This window comes from Garra rufa, chromosome 1, assembly GCF_049309525.1.
Source record: "Garra rufa chromosome 1, GarRuf1.0, whole genome shotgun sequence".
Lineage (NCBI taxonomy): Eukaryota > Metazoa > Chordata > Actinopteri > Cypriniformes > Cyprinidae > Garra > Garra rufa.
The window spans coordinates 60,604,752-60,622,609 of record NC_133361.1 but is presented as its reverse complement, the minus strand read 5'-3'; the positions used below and the strand labels follow the sequence as shown (position 1 = coordinate 60,622,609).

At 36.2% G+C, this 17,858-nt stretch overlaps 2 protein-coding genes across 2 annotated transcripts in view; one reads left to right on the top strand and one right to left on the bottom strand.

The window, feature by feature from the left end:
- The window catches only part of LOC141342384 (uncharacterized), a 23,812-nt gene extending 22,361 nt beyond the window's left edge, over positions 1–1,451 (bottom strand). Inside the window, exon 1 of the mRNA XM_073846827.1 lies at positions 1,366–1,451. Coding sequence (XP_073702928.1) covers positions 1,366–1,451 — 86 coding nt within the window. The remainder of the gene's footprint in view (positions 1–1,365) is intronic.
- Positions 1–17,858, top strand: part of LOC141337723 (uncharacterized) — a 176,882-nt gene that overhangs the window by 101,057 nt on the left and 57,967 nt on the right. The window lies entirely within an intron of this gene.

The window sequence follows — 17,858 nt, the reverse complement described above, 5'->3', positions numbered from 1 at the left end:
TTATTTATTCATTTGTAACTGCAGGTTAAATGCATTCATGACCTGCATTAAACAGTGTGTATATACATCTTAATGCCACTTTAGATGCAGCAATCAGCAAAATAGTCTAATTATCGTTATCAGTAAAATCCCATAAAATATCTTTTTTTTTTCAGTATCGCACACCCCTAATCAAACATAAATATGGTTATATAATTAACTTATGTAACACATTAAGGTTTTTGTATGAATGTCCTGTTTTTCCTGTTCTTCCCAAACAGATCAAATTTTGTCTGACAACAAAAAAACTGCCGCATTGCTACTTTTACGACGAAGAATACAAAAAAACCCCAAAAGAGTCAATCGCATTTGGGTACACCCTCTAAATAAAAAAAGGACACAATTTGGCGCTTACCACCACCTTGTCCAGGAACTGCAAATAAGCCCGGAAAAGCACTTGCAGTACTTCAGAATGAGTACAGAACAAATGGAGGACCTGCTGTCAATAGGGGTTATGCGCAACAGGCTTCCGTTTTCTGCTAAACAGGTCTCGTTGCTTCCGCTTGTCGGACAACGTGTTAATAGCCGTAATAAATAATGGCGATATCGACGGATTTTTAAGGTAATCAGTTAAACAAGCCAGCTGTTTATTGTGGACGTTTCATTCGATATTTATATATAAATGTTAGTGAAAAGAATAAAAATTAAAAACTTTTATATATCAATCCACATATGTGATGGACATTGGTTATGATCATTTTTAGTGTCTACTTTGAAGGAATCTTGAGTAAATCATGTTTATATTTAAAGAGGCATATGCAAAACGCGTGAACCGGAAGCAACGAGACCTGTTTAGCAGAAAACGGAAGCCTGTTGCGCATAACCCCTATTATTGGACCTGACATCACAGGGATGTCTATAAATTATCGGACACCAATTGGGCCAAAGGAAAAACTTGCAGTAACACTGAGGTAAGCAATTTTCTATTTAACCTATTTTTATATCTGATTTACATTGTAATAATATTATGTTGTTGGAAGAAAGAAGAAATTATTTCAAGACAATAATTCATTAAATGGATTTTATGTGAGCCATATGACAAGATAACACAGTAATATACAGATGGATACTTTTAATAAAAATAATTGCAGTTACAGTATCAGTATGTAACCTAAAACATAAAACAAGATTAGGAAACAATTTCAAAATAAATCAACAAAGCAAACATCAAAACTGATATATATATACATATTTATATTTATATGTAATATATTTATAAATAAATAAATAACATCTCATTAAACTATAACTGAATATGGCACAAGATATGTTGAGGAAGCTGAGGGTGCCACAATATTTTAATGCGGAACATTCCAGCTACCAAACAGTGGTGGTCCTGTGTGGTAATTAGGTACACCTGGTCCATGATGTGCCTGACTCTGCACATCCAGGTCATCCAGGACACGTAACATCTCTATTTTTGCTCTGGTTTGTTCTCTTTTTCCAAGAGATCTCATTTGAGGTGCTAAACTTAGGAGAAAAAGCTCAGTTTCATCATGTTGTTTTGGTTGCACTGTTGGTGTTACTAAAAAGTCCATAAGTTTTTCATTAATTTGTGTGTTCGGACTTTTTTGGTTGTCTCTTCTTTTTTTTCTGGGTCTCTGGGGTTGTTCTAGAACTTCTTCAATTTCAGTCCCTGTTGTCTCTGGTACTGGGCTTTCCTCTTCTGAAGTCATTTGTGTTTCTAAATCACCTTCATGGATCGACCCATCCATATAGTTGTCAAAATCCACATTACTGATTGTACTGGAAAAAGACAGAGAAACAAATTTTTTACTGCCATTACAGGCATAGTTTACCCAAAAATGAAAATTCTGTCATTAATTACTCACCCTCATGTTGTGACCTTTGTTAATCCTCGAAACACAAATTAAGATAATTTTGATAAAATCCAAGATTTCTATCCACCTTATTTTTGCCTAAGGGTGGGAGCGGCCGTTTGTAAATTTAATGTGTCTGGCTTCCAGTCTCATGTTTATCCGTACAAAACAGCTTGTTTAAGGTCTTAGCAAGGTCATCAGTAGTTCACCTGTAGTTTTTCGAAGCTACGAGAATATTTTTTGTGTGCAAAGAAAAAAAAAATTATGACTTTATTCAACAATTCTTCTCCTCATCCAGTCTGCTGCATTTTGGAGAGTATCATAATGCATACGTGCACTTCCACTTCGTGTAAACAATGGATGCACATGGCGCTGCTGCTTACGGACACACGTCAGCGTGTGTATGCGTAGGAGAAGAATTGTTGAATAAAGTCATAAGTTTTGTTTTCTTTGCACACAAAAAAGTATTCTCGTAGCTTTGAAAAATTATGGTTGAACTACTGATGTCACATGGACTTTTACTGATGTCCTTACTAGGTTTCTGGACCTTGATCATGGTAAAACCCTTGCTGTCTATGGGAGGGTTGTAGAGCTCTCAGATCATCAAAAACATCTTAATTTGTTAAATGTTCTGGAGACAAACAAAGGTCTTACGGGTTTGAAACGACATAAAGGTGAGTAATTAATGACAATTTTTTTTTATTTTGGGTGAATTATCCCTTTAAAAGTCTACTTCAAATCATACATTAGTTACATGCATTTTTTGTTACAGTTAATCTGAAGTGCTTTACTAAAAATTACTACATTACTACAAAAATTACCTTCTATTTTGTAGAAATACATTCAGAAAGGAAATCGCAGCAGCATATTTCCACTCCTGTTGACGCATTGCGCCAGACCCACTTGGCAACTGCTGTCTTTTTTTCCACTTAATGTAGTTGTCTCGAAGTGACTTCCATCTTGTCCTGCACTCATTTTCTGTGAAGAGATAGAAATTAATTTTTATATTAATGTTTGTTTTACAGGTATCTGGCCTCAGGAAATTCAATCAGAACGCTTGCCTTCCACTATCGTATGGGGGAGAGCACAGTGGCTAAAGCCATCAAGGACACATGTGCTGCAATTAACAGCCGCATGATGGATACACACCTAGCAAGACCTACAGTACTGAGCAGGAGTGGAGGAATATTGCTTCGAAGTTTTCAACTAGGTGGAATTTCCCTAACTGCATAGGAGCGATAGATGGGAAGCACGTCCTCCTCTTTGCACCACCTCGTTCAGGCAGCCTTTACTTTAATTACAAAAAAACATTCTCTGTAGTATTATTGGCTGTGGTCGATGCTGAATATCGCTTTCGTCTAGTCCATATTGGAGAGTATGGACGGTCAAGTGATGGGGGTGTCTTTGCTGGCTCAGCCATAGGGCAGGCATTGAATGCAAAAATGCTGGAGGTGCCAGATGATCAGCAGCTACCAGGAGCAGAGCATCTGGGGAACATGCCATTCACCATTGTTGGAGATGCAGCATTCCCATTAAAAACCTATCTGATGCGGCCATACCCTGGTCGAGACTTGTCCACACAACAGCGCATCTTTAACTACAGATTGTCTCGAGCACGCAATGTGGTGGAAAATGCCTTTGGCATTTTGTCATCTCGCTGGAGGATCCTGCATAGCAGGATCATCATTCACCCTGACAAAATAAACAGCCTTATTTTGTCAACATGCCTCTTGCACAACTTTCTGCTCAAGCCAATGGAAGTAGAGAGGTGGTTCAATGGAGAACATCTCTACTGCTGGTGGACCTCGTGGTGCAAGGGAGGCCTACACTGTTCGAGATAAATTCTGCTCTTTTTTCAACTCTGAAGGACATGTATCTTGGCAGAATGAAATGGTGTAATGATCACTATAGTGTTGCCTTACTGACTTTACTTTAATAACTTACTGGTATTAGATTTGATTACCTGCTAGATATCTTATTCCTGCTTAGCTCATAATTTATAATTAGCATTTCATAATTAGCATTTATATTAGGCTAGATTCCCATTCATCAATTAGTAGCATTTTGTATTATTATAAGCAATTTCAACATTTCTTATGGTGTAGCTATTAATATGATTTGTTTGCTCAATAAAAACTAATACTACGAGCTATTTTTTTGTGTAAGGTATACTTATTTCTTTGTAAACTTCAATTATAATCGTATTCCTGTTGAGACAGTTTATTGGAGTCTTAATTCAACATGAGGGTTTGTATTTAAAATAAAATAATTGTCATTTTGTGGTCAACAGTATTTATATTTTTAAGGACATTATGAAAAAAGACAAAGCCTGTACTGTAAATTTTTTTTATGATTGTACAGTACAATTGACGTTACATACTGTTGTTGCTAACTACTCACTATACATTTTACCTCAGATCGTACGTAAACAAAATGAGACATTCTTACCTGAAAAACCGATGACATCTGCAATCTTCCTCCACGCTGATGACTTCTTTATGTTGTCTTTAAAAAATCTATGATTGGTTGCAAATATTTCTGGGTATTTCCCTACTTCGTTGATTAATTTTTCATCGTCCATCGCACTCCGCTACACCGTTAAATGGCCGAAATTTGAACAGCTTCCTGAGTCGTAGCTGGGCGCCGCGGACAGACGCCGAATGGCGCCGCCGGTGTGCGTATGCTCATAGAAAACTATGTGTTCGAATTTTAAAGACGTGGCGCGACGCGACGCGGCGCTGCACGTTCGGTGTGCGACCCCCTTAATACACCTCCGATGCAGACGACATGACCACGAGACCACAAACTTGAAAATAAAACACAAAAGATGCAGTTAACCGCGGTGTTCAGTTTTACCTCAGTGTTTCATGTTAGCGCGCTGTTTATGTCACGTCTGTCACTGAAGGGACCGTCTATAAAGTTACATACGACATTCATACACACATTTCTTACTTAAACATCATTTGAAGAGAATTACCTTGCTAGCTATAAAGAGGCAGCGTTTAAAAGATATATGCTGCTCTGTGACTAACGTTAAGTTTGTCAACTTCGGCTTACTGACATTATTAGCTTACCAGTTCATGTTATCGTCGATACTATGGCAGTCATTCACAGAAGAAGATCCAAAATACACCTCCGAGCTCCGACGTTACAGACGACATCCAGACCAGAAACTTGAAAATAACAAACAAAAGAAGGGCTTGAAAATACAGTTTAAAATCTCCACAGAAACAGTGGTGTTGCTTAACGCACGTTACCTCAGTATTTCACCTCAGTTTGCTGTTAAGTGTAAGTTTTTACTTTTTGAACAGGGTAGAAGGTGATCAATCAGTAATGTCTTCTACATGACACCAAAAATAAAACAATAAATTGCTTTCCCGAAATCAAGGGATTTTCGCAAATGTTTCCTTAAATCCTCGCGGACACCGTTATCGAAAGTAAAAGTTCAGTCTAAAGTTATGAGGCCTCGATTTTCTGACCATCAATAAATGCAAAAGGCCCGGAGAAGGATGCCTTCTTACCCTCCTCTCTTGCCTTTTTAACAATTGGCCATAACTTTGCATGCGCAGCAGCATCTGCAGGAATCAATGCTTCGGAAATGCGTTGGCGATTCTTTCAAGTATGCGTTGTCCTTCGCAGCCCTCCAAACGACATCTCGGAGTGATCGCGTAGAGAATCTTACGATGATGCTTCGATGACCGCCGTCCTGGTTCCGTTTCCCGACACGGTGCATCACGTCAAGGGCATCGGTGAGCTTGCCTCGGAGGTCAGGTACCACATTTTCAAGAATATTCAAGACAATCGAGTGCAGATTTTCATTCTTAGTTTCAGGAACCCCGTGCACCTTTAAACACCAACGCCGACTGTACCGCTCAAGCTGCTCAATTCGTGATCTGACATCCTTGTCTGAAGATTGGAGCTCTGTAATGTCTCTTGCAATTCTGCACATCTTTTCCGATTGCTCATTAACATCAGAGACAAGCTTCTGCACTACCAAAGACAGGTTGTCGACGGCTTTCGTTGTAGCATCAGTCGAATTCTCGATGGAGATGAGTTTTTGGAAAGTAGCATCTTGTTTAGTAGACAATTCTTGAATGGCGTGCAGAACGTCAGTGAATTCTCCGGTAGTTCCAGTTTTCTTTTTAGTTTTTTTGGAAGGAGGACTTTTTGCAGGAGATGCTGGAAAGGATGTCGCCAAACAAAGATCCATATCATGCATTGCATGAGCCGATGCAGGATGGTCAGCCAGCACATCAAAGCTGTTGCTTAGGCCAACGTCAGAGACTAGTTCAACTTCGGCGCCAACTTCGACATCCATAACTTTGGATAAACCGCGTCTCTTTCTTCCCATTTGCTAAAATCGATGCAAACAATACAGGAACTATTCGCAGAAGACAGCAAAAAAAGGTTTAAAGATTCAGGGAGACCTCCCCCATATAAGGTGCTATTTTAAATTATAGCGCATTCAAAACCGCAAATAGCCGAAAAGTGTGAAGCGGTGGGATCAATCACCCGCACAGTGCTGACGAACGCGCGCTGCGCTTCAGCCACGATGTACAGTGATAAACAGTGTAAGTTGCTTGATCCATTCAGATAACACACAGAATTGTGTTATACAGTCATGTGATATGAGAACATTAAAGGTTCTGTAAGTTCTGCTGGGCTGGCTGAAAACAGCCACGACATTGGATACTGTCACTGCATGATGAAGTAAAGTGGAAAACGCCAATAAATAATTACTGTCAAAACAAATTTATTACAAATTTCATAGTTTATTATTACTATTTATTTTAAAAACCATATAACTAATGTTTTCTTGTGACCACCGTCTTACTAATACTAATATTCTAAGCAATAATTTCTTTCTTTTAAATGTTTAGTTGTGATTCATTTTAATTGGAGTAAAATGTTAATTCAATAAGAGCCTGATTAAAGAATTAAATATGGGTCTTATATAAATTAGGTGTTTACTATACATAATAAAGTTCTTAAAGGGACAGTTCACCCAAAAATAAAAATTGTCATCATTTACTCAACATCATGTAATTTCAATCCTGTATGAACTTTTTTTCTTCTGTATAACATAAAGGAAGATACTTTGAGAAATTCAAAACTTTTTTGTCTATAGAGTAGAAATCAAGGGTAACCAAATATGTTTGATTACATTCTACAAAATATCTTTTGTGTTCCACAGAAAAAAGTAAGCCATACAGTTTTGGAACGACATGAGGGTGATGATTATTGTTACTGAATGTTTTTTATTACATAATTTATTAGCAACAAATTTCCTGCATTCTAGCTCAAAATCAATGCTTTACTGCATGCATTTCTCTTTGACAAAAATGCAATTAAGTTTGTTGCATTCGAATTCAGCAGTATTTATCATTATTTGTTTATGTCCTGTTTTATTCATTCATGTACTCCAATTAAAGACCCTATAACCCTGCTGAAATAAACAGCTAAAACCAGCCTAGGTTGGTTGGCCAGTTTAGGCTGGAAGTAGCTGGTTTTAGCTGGTCTTTTAGTTGGTGGTTTCCCAGCCTGACCAGCTAAGACCAGCCTGGCCAAGCTGGAAAAGTGGTCAAAACCCTTCTAAAACTAGCCTGTTGACCAGCTTAAACCAGCCAATCAGCACAGGCTGGTTTTAGCTGGGGGGTTTTTCACCAGGGAACCCAAGAAAACTTTCATGTGGAACTTGTGGGCCAGATGGGCTGAATTTGTCCAGGGCTGAATTTTAACCCCAGTCCAGCCCTGGGTACCTGTCTGATGACGTGAAAGACCCAATACAAAACAAACGAGGATCTGCGCTGCAAGAGCTGTGTGTCACTAACATGCCGAAACCCAAATGTAGTTTCAGAGACAAATTGCAAAAAAAAAAAAAAAAAAAAAATTTTAACAATGCAATTCTTATTTAAGCATTTTATCTATTATTTATTTATGTTTGCTTTAGTCCTGTATAAAGAAAATACTTAAAGAGATTATATTTTTTACAGGGCAATAAGGTTTTTAAGATTCAGTTCAAACAGAAAGAGAATTTAAATGTGTGATTTCTAAAAGCGCTTTGTCATTATTGAGCACTTGGGTACTTTTGCTGAATCACGGAGATAGGGCCGATTGCAGAACAGCAGAACCATACGTCACAGCAGTCACACGGCAGCAGCGCCACGGCAGCAGGCTCAGACGGTAGTGGGCGGAGTCTCCATCTGAGATCGAAAGTGGGTGAAAATAATGATCAACTTATATTTTTCTATATATTTTTAAACAGTATAAACTGAGTACAAAGCTCAAACAAAAAAAACAAAACAAAACTTGAGCAATAGAATGTTTTTATTTAGTTAAACCATATTTTTTACCTAATCATTTCAGTATTAACCAATTTTTCATTGTACATAATACCATGTACTATACACTATACCCATCATAAACTGGATTTTCCAAAAAATATTACAAAATCAAACAAAACATATAGCACAGAAGGCACACATTTAACAACAATAATAACCACACATTACTCGCCTAACTAAATTAGTTTAAACCTAAAATAAATCAAAACTCTTTAAACATGCAATTAATCCAGAGGCATGATTTGTTCACACACTCATTAAGGAAATGTCCATATCATCCTTAAATTCAAAGTGAAACATGAAGGGCTCTTTGGCCAGCAGACTCTCATCATTTGTTTCTGCCATTATAAAAGTTCATTATGTTGCTGCACATGAAATATAACGCGAATAACATTAAATAAATATTTTTTTATAAGGTTACACACTGATTATTTATAACTTAAACCCCATTTTTCTACCCATCCGTTGGTCGCGCATATACGCCATGTTTGTAGTTTTTTTTTTACACTTTTTATGCGTATTTGTAGTTCTAATCAAATCCTCGTTCAACACGCAATGTGTTGTGGGCAATATAATAGCCGTTAGAGTGCGCATTAATCCGTACTTCGAATTCTAAAGGTAAATTGTAGTAGACCGTCCGGGAATCTTTGGAATACTTTTTAGGACATACCAATTCTAATAATGATAATGAATGTATTTGTTGTTTCATTAGGACACATCTCCAGCAGACAGACAGACCAGAGGGATTCTTGTATAACCGAGGATGATGTCACCCCTAGCACACTGCCTACCTTTACGAACTTTGCTGTTGTTTTGGAGGAGGTGTTTCAGACCTACAATCTGCTGTTCCTTACCTGTTTGGCCTTATCTTCGCCTTGGATTTTAAATACCCTAAAGAACTCAAATATACTTTAGAGGTAATTGAGAAGGTGTCTATTGAAATGGGCACTCACTGCTCTACAAAGGTACAGTCCCTGAAAACTAAACTCTTGCTGTGAATGTTGGAATCTTGCTTGTGCATCTTTTAAGTTTAACGTATATTAGCATCTTAACGTTAAAATCGGAAACATTCAAAGGGATTGTTGTATTAAGAATAGAATGTTTGAAAATGTCTTAAGACGGGTGCATGCCACTGTTTTTAATTTTTTTGGCGTTATGAAAATGGGCACTTACTGCTCTACAAAGGTGAAGAAGTCCCTGAAAAGTAAACTCTTGCTGTGAGCAATGAAATCTTGGTGTGAGCATATTTTAAATTAAACAAATATTAGCATCTTAATGTCAAAATGCTAAAGGATTATTAAACTGAATTGTTGAAATGTGAATATAATGTTTTACAATGCCATTTGTATGAATTTATTTTTGTTAATTGTGGGTATATTTATTTTTCATCTTTTCATAATCTTTATTAATGGTGCCATTTTATTTGTATTTCATTTGTATTTGTACTATTTTTTTGTTTTTATTTATTGTTTGTTTAAAAATGTTCATGCTGATTGCATCTTCAATTTTTTATTGATTTTGACATTTTGTCCAGGATTTTTATTTTATTTTATTGACTGATTTTTTTCTGTTATTAAGTAATGCTGTTATTTTATCTTGTTTGTATTTCTTTCTACATTTAAGATAATAAACTAAATTTGAAGCCTGCAGTTATAGTTGTATTTTGTAACATTGTGTAGGTGCTAACTAGGACAAAACCTTTGTCCATAAAACTTACAGAAAAATAATTTAAAAATAATTTATTAAGAGATATTTGAAAAAAGCATTATAAGTCCTTTTAACTAAGAAAAATGTGTTAGCTGAACAAAAAAAGTCATGTGACTTTACTCAGTGACTTGAGTTGAGTGAACAACTCAACTCCAAAGTTGAGTAAACTCAAAAAAGCTGTGCAGCGAGTTGCCTTGAAATTTTAAGTTAAGTCAACTTTTCATTTTTTACAGTGTAAGTTTATTATTGTACTTTTTTCATACAGACCACTTATAGTATTCAGCTGCATATTTAAGTAATATTTTTTATGGAATAACTAAAATGTCACAGACACTTAATGTAATGTGGTCAACACTGATTGATGCTGAAATCTGTAGTTGCATCTTCACTTGCATGTGCTGCATTTCTTCCAACAAAAAAGGTATTTCTATAGCTTCCAGTTCATCTGCAATAAAGTAGGCAAACGCCACGTGATCTGCCATGTTTGAGGGAGCAACGAGATCCCCAACGTGTCCGACTTGACGGCTCCGTTTTCAGCTCCTCCCCGACTGCTTTCGGCTAATCTCGCCGATCGGTCTGCACAGCGCAGCATGAGCTCGAACACATCTTTTGATTCATATTGGCGGAAGTGACGAGACTGTAAGTTTTGAATGCCCATATCTTGTAAAAGTTTTGTCTTTGTTTTGCAGCATACTAGCTTATAGATAACCTTAAGGCTAATATATTCATACTAAAAGCCAAAAAACTATAATTTTGATTTCAGGGGGACTTTAAGAGCAAGCGTGCTCTTAAACCCGCCCTCTCCATGTAATCTGATGGAAGGTGAGACAAACTAAATCATTAAATAACGGGGGCGAACCAAAATGGCAGCCTGAACGGACGCATTTTTGAACGCTTGCACCAAGTTTCTTTATAGACGTTGCTAATAAGCTGTATGTAGTTATTTCGGTTCTACATTGCGTTATTACGATCTGGTGTATTATTCAGAACTATTTTTGCTTCACCATGGTTCGTAAGAGAAGACTTTCGGCTCAATTAGAAAAAGGTAAAAGTGCTAGCGATAGCATATGCTCACTTGCTAGCAGTGGGCATGATTATGTCGCTTCTATGAGTGAGGAAGAACCATTTACCCTGGCCGAAGAGGAGTTTCCAGCTTTGCCTGTTACTCCATGTAAGTCACCAGCCCGCTAAGAATAAGGCCAGTGATGAAGTGTCGATGTCTCTTCTCAGCTAGACTGCATAAAGCAGCTGATTAACTGCCGCTCGGACACTATTGAGCAAAAGATCTCTGACTTGAATGGAAAAGTGGATGCTGTGACGTCGGAGCTGAAATCCGTGGCAGCAATGGTGGTGTGCTTAGAGCGACTCGTGGATCAAGTTGAACAACCGATTAGCCAGATGCAAAGAAGAATGGATGATCTAGAAACCTATGAGACGGCGCAACCTGAAGCTGATAGGTATTCCGGAGGTGGCTGATGAAAACATCCAATTTTGGGCCCTATGACAAAATGTGAGGTTGGGCCCCCCTACCACACCAAAGCAGATCTCTGGGGGCCCCTAAAGGGCGTGGGCCCTTAGAATTGTCCTAACTTCCCCCCTCCCTTAGCGGCGCACCTGAAAACATCCGTCTTGATGTCGTCAGGATTTGTCAGGCTGTGCTTCCCAGCGAAAAGGAAAAATGTCCAGAAGTCGTCGATGTTGTATATCGCCTCGGGAAACCACAACCAGGCACTGGTGGCGGTAGGTCTAGAGCTACCATAATCCAGTTTTCTACGCGCACCTATAGAGATGCCATTTGGAAAGCAGCCAGAAATTATTCTTATTTGCGTGACAACGGTCTGCAGTTTAGGGAGGACTTCTCGAAAGGAGACCGCGAGAGAAGATTGAAGTTATGGCCGGAGGTTCAGAAGGCTCGAGCGGCTGGAAAGACTGCTTATTTTGTCGAAACCAGAGCCTTTGTACAAGGAGAAGGTGAAATTGCTCTCACCAGCTGATTTAAATGTTGGCGCTATTTTTTTTTTTTTTGCTTCGTTCTGATTTGACTTTGAGCCGTTTGGAGTCATAAGTTACTTGTTTATATAACTAGACAATTTCACTGACTTTGTTTTAACGGACGAAGCAGAAACTTTATTGGTGTTACCAATGTTTTTTTCTCTTTTGAGCAAAGAGAAGCTTATTTGCACTCAAAAGATTTTATAAGGTGCTAAGTCATTTTCTGACCTTTTTGCCAAACTCAGTTTTATATAACCACTTGTTTATAATAGGTTATAAGTGTTTTGTTCTTTCTTGTTTTAGTTATAGTTGTTTGTCACTTTCTATTATTTCTTTAAATGCCAGGGGTTTAAGGGAAAATGTCAAACGCAAGGCCTTGTTTCTGTTTACTAAGAGATTTAATTTTGATTTTGTATTCTTTCAAGAAACTCATTCGATTGCCTCTGATGTAAATTTTTGGCGTTCACAATGGGGTAATGACATTTGGTTGTCTCATGGATCAGAGCGTTCAGCAGGGGTCTCTTGTCTGAAAAATAATTTTGGTGGAGAAGTTTTACATACAGAGTGTGATGAAAATGGCCACTTTATATGTTTAATTTTAAAAAAATGTTGGTGAAATTTCTTTAGTTGTTAATATTTACGGATATAATAATAAATCTGATAATGACCAGTTATTATTTTTGTTAGAGGAGAGACTTGTTTACTGGCTATCCAAATTTCCTGATGCTTATTTAATTTTAGGAGGGGATTTCAGTGTTGTTTTAAATGAATCTATTGATAGATGGCCGCCAGGATGACCCTCACATTTAAACTCTAATTTAAAAATGTTTATGAGCAGGTTCAATCTTATTGATGTATGGAGAGAAAAAAGCTGAGATGATATTGTGTATACCTGGAGTAATAAGGATGGCTCTAGATGTTCCAGGATAGATTTTTGGCTTGTTTCTAATAATTTTGATAAGAATAATATTCAAGTTAATGTTATGGCAACTCCATTAACTGACCATAAAGCTATTTCGATTAAAATTAAAATTTATCCAAATGCAAATTGTAATAGGCAGCACTCATATTGGAAAATGAATAGTTCTCTGCTCAAATTAAATGAAGTTAAACATGGAAAGGCTCATTAATGTTTATTGGGTAAAAGCCAAAAATGAAGGATCGTTTAAATGTAATTGGGAATTATTAAAATTTGAAATTGGAAAATATTTGAGAAAATTTAGTAGTATATTAGCTAAATCACAGCGTCTTACGGAAGAGAAAATTATCGAAGAGATTTTATGTTTATCCAGTATTTCTAATGACAATTTATTGGATGAGCAGAGAGTACGCCTAGTGGAACTACAAAATAAGCTTGATGATATGTATAGAACGCGAGCACAGGGAGCCCTTATTCGATCGAGACAAAGATGGTTAGAGCAGGGTGAGCAGATGTCTGCTTATTTTTTCAAACTTGAAAAGTCTAGAGCTAAGTTCAACTCTATTTCTAAAATGAAAATTAATGGATCTATTACAGACAACTTTGCCACAATTTCTAGTTTTTGTTATAATTATTACTCTAATTTGTACACATCTAAATTTAGTGAGCTTAATATGTCAACTTTTTGTAAGCATTTAGAAAATGTGAATATAATTAGTCAAGAGGATCAAAAATTATGTGATGCTCCAATTACAATTACTGAAATTAAGGATGCGATCGAACGTCTGAAACGTAATAAATCACCAGGTAGTGATGGAATTACTGCTGAATTCTATAAACAGTTTTCTGAGATTCTTGTCCCGTTCCTTTTTGAAGTGTATTCTGAAAGTTTAAAGTGCTCAGAACTTACCACAACTATGACTCAAGGTGTAATTTGTTTCATTCTGAAACCCAAAAAAGATTTACTGCTTATTGATAATTGGAGACCCATTAGTCTTTTAAATAATGATTACAAAATCTTTGCTCTTGTTTTTGCTCAAATGTTTAAATTAGTTTTAGATTCAATAATTGATGAAAACCAATCTGGGTTTAAGGGGAAAAGACATATATTTAATAATATCAAACTTATTTTTGATCTTATTGACTATTCTGATTTTATTAAAGATGATAGTTTCATATTGTTTTTAGATTCTTTCAAAGCCTTTGATACTGTCGAGCATCCTTTTATTTTTTTATTGTTTAGAACGCTTTGGGTTCGGGAGCTATTTCAGTAATGCCATGAAAACTCTTTATGCGGGTGGTAATAGTTCAGTAAAATTAAGTCAAGGCACCACACAAAGATTTTATTTGAAAAGAGGTGTGAGGCAAGGTTGCCCTGTTTCAGTTTACCTTTTTCTTGTTGTGGCTCAGGCGTTTAATCATTTTATTAAACCAAGTGATTTAGCAGGTATTCAAGTTGCAGGGCGAAGTGTCTTGATAAGTCACTTTTTAAAAAAAAAAAAAAATGCTTGTCAGATTCAATCGGCAATCAAAATTATTGAATTTTTTTCTAGTGCCTCAGGTCTTTGTTTGAATTAGCAAAAATATGAATTGTTGGCTTTGAAGAGTTGTCATGACAAATCTATTTGTAATATTCCTATTAAGGATGTTCCATTTTATCTAGGTATGGCTATTTCCAAAAGTGAACGGGACAGAATCTCATTAAATTTTAATCCTGATTTAACATTTGGTTACAGAGGGATTTATCGTTTAAAGGTCGTGCTCTGTTGGCTAAAGCAGAAGGTATTTCTAGGCTTACTTATGTTGCTTCTTCAATTCATTCAGATAGTAAAATAAATAAGTTAATTGATCAGACAATGTTAAATTTTCTGTGGAAAAACCGTGTGCATTATATCAGGAAGTCTATGATAGTTAATTCATATAAAAATGGTGGTCTCGATTATTTAGATATTTCTATCTTAAATAACACTTTCAAAATTAACTGGTTAAAGTATTTTTTGAAAAACCCATCCTCTGTGTGGAATATTGTATTCAGTACTGTTTTAGATCAGCTCGGTGGTCTCTCATTTTTGTTAATGTGTGATTACAAAATTGAAAAACTTCCTGTTAAATTGTCAGCTTTTCACAGGCAAGTACTTTTGGGGTGGAAGTTAATTTACAAGCACAATTTTTCTCCGCACCAGTATTATATATGGAATAATTGTAATATTCGGTATAAACACAAACACAATAAAAATAAATCATTAATAACACTTTTTTTTTTCCAAAGATGGTTTAGTACTTTATTTTGAGGTCAAAAACAATTCAATAATGCAAACTATCAAATATATTATTGAAATGGCATAAAAAACAAAATGCTGAATAAATATTATACATTATATAATTTGAAAGTTGCGGTCCCCTGAAGTTGTGTCACTAGTGTTACCGTTTAACAAAAAATAGTTTATTTTTTTAAATAAAAATCACACTGATGACATCTCTTGACTTTCTGTTTCTTAAAGATCAATGAAGAAAGGCCCATGATCAGTACACTGGCTCTTTTCAGTTATCAGAAATGTTCTCATTTATCTTGTAATTTCATCTTAAGCTTCTAGTTGGTACTACCACTAATACGATCTGCTTTATTGTTAGGGAATTTTAAAAAACTTGAATACTAATGGATTAAACTACTTAATTTAGTGAGTATACCATGATTGACAACATGTGGTTTGATACCTTGCAACAGCCATTTTGTAAAATGCTTTTTTCATGAAAATTGTTACTGGTGTCACCGTCTTTATGGGTAAATAAAAGCACACAAATTATTAAAAACTCATTAAGCTGTCATTTATGCACTCCACTTCACACTTCTCTTTTCTTCAATGGAAGTCAAGTCAGAATAAGACACCTTTATTTATATTGCGCTTTTAACAATTATTGTTAAAAGCGCAATATAAATAAAGGTGTCTATTTTACTGTAAAGCTGCTTTGACACAATATGTATTATACATATTGTGTCAAAGCAGCTTTACGGTAAAATAGTGTGTCAATAATGCAAAAGGACAATAGTAAACATGCAATTTTCAGTTTAAGTTAGTTCATTATTGAATTCAGAGTGTCATCATCCAGCTCAGTTCAGCTCAAAAGTATCTGTGCAATCAAGTCGACAATATTGCTGGAAAGAAGCTCTGGCCAGAAGAAACCAGCAGTTTATGGTTAAGAGTAGATAATGGTGTGTACTTTTACTGTAAGAGAACATTACTAATAAAAAAAAATTACTTTTACTTAGTTACGCTAAGTAATGTACTTCTCATTAATTTATTTTAATGCAATACATTAAGAAATGCATAGTTTCAATCAAAAATAAACAAAAATGCTTGGCATCTTACACAACACTAGTTCCCTTATCTCGGCGAACTGAAGTTATGCAAGTAACCAGAGCCTTCCCAAATGAATGGTCTGTCCCATTGCTTTCGCTTGACACTTATGGGGAACACGTCCAAACTAGGCATGCTATAAGCAGGTGCAGAACAAAGCAGCTCTGCAAACTGCAAAGGTATGGAGCACTCGACAGAGGACTCCTGTAAGCATAAGAATGTAGTGAGACCCGAGCCATAAGGCTGAGGAATACATAACATGGCCTTCTCCTCTTCCAAAGAGGTTTAAGCAGAACTAACCGGTCAAAATCTGTGCCTGCATGGCAGTCCAAGTTATTAAATCTTGCGAAGATAGACAGCGACAACCAGAAGGTGGCTGCGCAAATCTTACCAATGGAAATCCCATGCCCAGGAGGAGGCCATTTCTAACTTCTAACTTGCCCACAAAATTTTTTACTGGGTTTAATTTATTTCATACGAATTTAATAATAATAATAATAATAATAATAATAATAAAACAGTAACCTTCAATGAACATCTCTTCTTCTAGGCTAATTAATTGCACACAGGCTAAATTTAAATTCTGTATGGTAGGTTAATCTACACGTCAATACAGCCAGTGCAAGTGAACACCTCCCTGTCCTCGCCACACATTTAATGGAACCAGTCCTCGCAAACAATGCACATGATCCAGTCCTCTGTCTTCTTTGGATCATTTTCATCACCAAATGTGGCTTTACAAATATTGCAAATATCCTGGCCATCCGTGCTTGCACCCTCCATCTTTCTTGTTTTTTGTTTTTTTGTTTGTTTGGCAGGCTTTGTTTTTGAAAAGTGTCAATCGCGTGAGTCTCACGGTGAATGCATGAGAACTAAGTAGTTTAAGTCAGTCTTTGTTGAAATATCTAGCTAACTAACTAAATTTATGAGGGACATATAAAAAGGGAACTCAATTCCTCCATTAAAATGACTTGAATGGCTGTCCCAGTTTGCCAGTAATACCCTGTCCCAGTTTAACAATATCCTGTTGGCAAACTGGGACAGTGTCAAAATCACATAAAAAAAAAAAAGATTCATATGAATGTGATTTTTTAACATTCTGATTCACCATTACATCCTATAACATAATATATAAGAATTACAAATGATTCATGAGCTTTATTATTTTTATAACCTTAACATTATTTACCTCAGAATGCTATGTCATTTTACTTACCATCACAGTTCACTGCAAGGTTGTTAAATATGATGTGCCACACCCCGGAAGTGATGTCATAGCCACATATTTTTTTTTTTATCACATACTTATTAATGATGAACTCATTGTTGATTTTTAGTAATAAAAACATATCCATGCAAAGATATAAATTATTAAGCTTAACTGTCCCACTTTACCCATTGTCCCACTTTACCACTACACCGCGTTCCAAATTATTATGCAAATTGGATGTAAGTGTCATAAACACACAGTTTTTTGTTTTTCAATTAAACTCATGGATGGTATTGTGTCTCATGGCTCTTTGGATCACTGAAATGAATCTCAGACACCTGTGATAAATAGTTTGCCAAATGAGCCCAATTAAAGGAAAAGTACTTAAGAAGGATGTTCCACATTATTAAGCAGGGCACAGGTTTCAAGCAATTATGGGAAAGAAAAAGGTCTCTCTACTGCCGAAAAGCG